Source organism: Vulpes lagopus, chromosome X (genome assembly GCF_018345385.1).
Source record: "Vulpes lagopus strain Blue_001 chromosome X, ASM1834538v1, whole genome shotgun sequence".
Taxonomy (NCBI): domain Eukaryota; kingdom Metazoa; phylum Chordata; class Mammalia; order Carnivora; family Canidae; genus Vulpes; species Vulpes lagopus.
Genome location: NC_054848.1, coordinates 79,487,844 through 79,492,400, shown reverse-complemented (window position 1 = coordinate 79,492,400; position 4,557 = coordinate 79,487,844). Strand labels below are relative to the sequence as shown.

General features: G+C 42.3%; 1 protein-coding gene across 1 annotated transcript; it reads right to left on the bottom strand.

The window, feature by feature from the left end:
- Window positions 1-718: 718 nt before the first annotated feature.
- On the bottom strand, window positions 719-2,337 carry LOC121482605 (nucleosome assembly protein 1-like 1). The gene is made up of 3 exons (XM_041740458.1): window positions 2,167-2,337; window positions 1,434-1,583; window positions 719-1,333 (listed from the first exon to the last, which is right to left on the bottom strand). The coding sequence occupies exons 1-3, from the start codon at window positions 2,335-2,337 to the stop codon at window positions 719-721; spliced, it is 936 nt and encodes a 311-aa protein (XP_041596392.1).
- Window positions 2,338-4,557: the final 2,220 nt, after the last annotated feature.

Genomic DNA, 4,557 nt, shown 5'->3' with positions numbered 1-4,557 from the left:
GGATGAGCACTGGGTGTTATACTCTATGTTGGCAAATCAAACTCCAATAAAAAATATACACCCCCCCCCCAAAAAAAAACAAAATAAATACGATATCAACTACCAGTTCTGAAATATCCCACCTGTAGAAGTCTTACAGTTTCAGCTCAAAGAGTAGGTATGCCTATGACAAAAATACATTTCAGTATGTCCTCCACTGTATATGATTTAGTAATATGTAAATCTTTAACACTAAAATTGGTTTATATAAATAAATTTAAAACATTTTAAAATTATTCAGTTACTGAGAAAATGTAGGAATATAATATGTGTATGACAGGACTGGTTGGATGATACTCAACATGGATTCTCGCAGGCTGTGCTCTACTGATCTGGATCCTTTTCAGGCCCTCCGGTTTCTATTTTTTTTAAATTTTATTTATTTATTCATGAGAGACGAGAGAGAGAGAGAGAGAGGAGAGAGAGAGACTGAGAGAGAGGCACAGACACAGGCAGAGGGAGAAGCAGGCTCCATGTAGGGAGCCTGACGTGGGACTTGATCCTGGGTCTCCAGGATCAACACCCTGGGCTGAAGGCGATGCTAAACCGCTGAGCCACCAGGGCTGCCCTGGTTTCAATTTTTATCCTTTATTTTCTCCTCCTCAGTTTCAGCTATTTCAGTGATGTATGTCAGGCATGGCCGGGTGATAGACAAAACTACATACATATACCTGGGTTCTTAGCAACTGCTCTCTTCTGGGTCCAGATCTTTTCCAGCCCTTTTGTCAGGTTTTTCATTTCTGATCACTTCTTTCTTTTCCTCACTTCCAGCTTCTCGAGGATCATCGTCAGCACTTTCATAGTTATAATCTCTGGCTTCATTAGTGAAGAATAACACAGACTTCGGGACCAGAACTTCACGGAAAAAATAGCCCAATTTATAATCGGTGGCAACATCCATCTCTCTGCCCTCAGGAGAATCAGGAGGATAGAAGTAGGTGAAGAAAGAATAGCCAGGCATCTTCCTGGTGGTGGATGCAAAACTTCTGCAGACCTCACCTCTCTGCAGCTTGCTAGTTTGCACGGTGACATCTTTCCCCCCTTTCCAGTAGATCTTACACCCTGTGCTACTGATAATTTCTGGCCCTTTGGAGAAGAAGGGATCAGAATCACCTGGGTCTGATCGCAGTTGGTAGGTTTTCATCAGGACTTTGTTGAAAAAGTATTCATTTGACTTGAAGATGAATTCTATGGTGAAGCTCATTGGTTCCTCAAATCCTGAAATTTTAATTTTTACATCTTCCAGGTGCTCTAGTACAAGCTCATCACTTTTTTGGATCATCCTGCTGAGGATCTTAAAAAGCCATCAACCAAAAGTGAGATATACCATTTGTGTGCCCTTCTCCCACAGGCTCTCTTTCCATATCTCCACATGTGCCTTCCTGAACACCTACTTGCCACTGACATTCACCTTCTGTGGGCTCATGGATTGCATTGATGATCTCAGATCTCTTATCAAACAGAGGTTGGTAGAAGGCAGCATACTTTTTCTCTAGATCGTGAAAATCTCTGTAGAATTGAGCTTCTACTTGGGCATACTGGGCCTGAAGGTTTTTGAGAGCTTTCACCCACTGCTTAATGGCTAAAGGCAAATGCTGGGCACCTCTTGCTTTTGAGCTGGGTGCCCCAATGGGGGAAACAAGGACCTGAGGACACAGCTGCAACTTGGTAGTTACAGTCCCTCTGGCTGCACAGGCCCCCAACTCATAGAATACCTCTGCATTGGGGACTTGCTTTCCCAGACCTTGGAATCCTCTGGTTCTCTGCCTTCTAGTATATAGCCCTTAGGCAATTTCCTTGGACAATTGGATGTAGTTTCTTTCTGACAGGTATTCACCCTTTCAGTTCTCTACTTTATCTACCAGGCCCTGGCCCTCCTGAGGTGTGAGTACCTCTCCTAGATCCTCAGGTTTCCAGGGATCATGCCTTACCAACATGTGACCTGCATGGGGCCAAACCAAGAGGTGGTTATTATAATGTCCAAGTTGTGGAATGGAACAGATGGCATCCTGATACAGGAACTAAAACCATGCTGTGGGGAAATCATGGGTCCTATAAGGATGATTTCAGCACCCTCTTCCTGTGCCTTCTTGTCTTCTCCTTCATCTTCATCTTCCTCCTGCTCACCATCATAGTCCTGTTCCTCTTCCTCTTCCACCACTTACTTATTGCCTTCCTCCTGACCCTCCTCCTGTTCTGCTGCCTGGCCTGGATAGCCCTGTCCTTAACTATGGGCTGGGAGGCCTCCTGCCTGGCCTCTTCTTCCTGAAGAGTTCTTGCAACTTTCTGGGAAGCCATAAAGGCCACAGGCCCTCAAATCCTATCTGATCCTTCTGTAGGATCCAGATAACTTGAGGAGTCTTGGTCATGGTCTGCTGCACTATCAGCTCTGTCTTGGCCTCCATGTGCTGGGTTTCATTCCTCTTTGGCAGACATAGCAATAAGGATGCTCCAGTCTATGTTTGGGCCTGAGTGCTGACCTGGTTGCTGTGATGACTTTGGTGAAGATGGCAACTACCAAGATGGCTGTTTCCTAGGAGAACCTATTGACAGAAGGGCCTGCCTACAGGCAGTGGGGTCAACAAAGAGGATGGATGCAGAGTGCACAACAGTCTTTAAAGGTGTGAAAGCCCTACCACAGAAAGGGCAGGAGGCCTGCTGGAGGAGGGGTCAACTAAGACTGCACTTGAGATGGCATCGGAAGGTGATAAAAATCAGGTGGGTAGATGAAAAGAAGCAGAACTTGGAAGGGTCAACAAAGGGCCCCTCTGTCATTGCAAGCTCTACATTCATTTACTGGGAAGTGAGAATTGATGTGCCTGGTGCCCCGTGAGTGATCAAAGCCCTTTGATTTTAGTCTCAAAATCCTCATATTTGAGAGGTCTGGGTTATTTTTAAGCTCATGCAAATCCCATCCATTTAACGCCACTATTTTCAGCAAACTACAGAGCTCCAGTAAGACTGTCTTCTGCATCATTGGAACTGTGATACCCACCCCTACTCCCCATTTTTCATCTAGGGACAGCTCATATCAGTAGAATGGAGCCTTAAAGAATTGTACGGCTCAGCAGTGTTAAAAATCTGCAAGAAGAGAGATAGAAAAAATTCTGGACATACTAACATTATTATAGCTGCCTTGATAAAGAGCATACAAAGTTAAAATGGATTCAGTCAGAATAGAGTTGAAGAAATATTAAAAAACAGGAGCAGGAAAGTGTTTAGTAAATGCTGTTGTTTCACATCAAGCCTCAACAATAAAAATACAGAAAAGAGGACACGTAATTACAGGCAACCATTAAGAACATTAAAGGGCACCTTGCTGGGATAATCTGAGTAAACTAAGACTTTCTGTTGCATTCAGACATACTAACAAAGAAATCAAGTGCAAAAAGAATCCTTACAATGATGGATAAATTAAGCATTTTTTTCATATTTATTCCAAAAAGCAAAATGTTGATGTACCTGCGTGTCTTAATTGGTTGAGCATCCAACTCTTGGTTTTGGCTTAGGTCAAGATCAAAAGGTCATAAGTTCAAGCCCCACATCAGGCTCTGCTCTCGACACAGAGTCTGCTTGTCCCTCTCTTACTGCTTTCTCCCCTGCCCCCGACACATACTCTTTCTCAAATAAATAAAATTTAAATATATTTTAAAAAAAGAAAAGCAAATGCATATAACTAACTCTGAAAAATATTTTAGAAAAAAAATCATAGCAAATGAATTAAGAAACATCACATTTCAGAAAATAACACTGAAAAATTCCTTTTTATCACCCCAATGCTCTTTCAATGTATTTAATTTTGTCCATGGTCCCACTTCAAGAGGGAGCATGGCAATGTCAAAAATATTGATGTAAATTTTGAAGGGAATGTAGCAAAGTAACTAACCAGAAAAAAAGGAAAAATCAATGGCACAAAGCACCTAATAGACTTGCCAAAGGTCACACAAATTACTGGCAGAGTCAAGTATCTAATCAAGATTTCCTGATGTCTAATTTGCATTTAAGACAGGATTGCTTATTTCCTATCCAGCTTGGGGAGAAACATGAGAACTGAAGTTTAATTAATCAGAAAGCCAATGGCCTTAATTGAGGGAATCTGAAAGGACCAGGCCAAGTTGTGACCAGCATGCCTCTTCCACCGTTGATTGAAAGCATTTTCAGGGACTGAGAAAGAAGTCCCATAGTTCGAGGAAACAAAAGGCTCAAAGTATGGCTTGGAGAAAAGGGTAAATGTGAAGTGGATCCATAACATGTAATATATTGACTACAAACTGTGTAGTTTAAAGAATCAGAAGGGGTCACAGTGGGTGGGCTCTTATCAAGAAAGAAGGGAGTACTTAAGGTAGACATCAGAGGCTAGGCAGCAGACTCCTAATTGGATAAGACAAACTTCACTTTGCCTCTTCAGTATGCCCTTGCCTTCTCAGAGTATCCTTGATTCTCTCAAAAAAGGGAATTATAATAGAGATTTGACTTTGCACTACTGTAAAAACTGGTAAAAAATTCTTGATTCAGCGT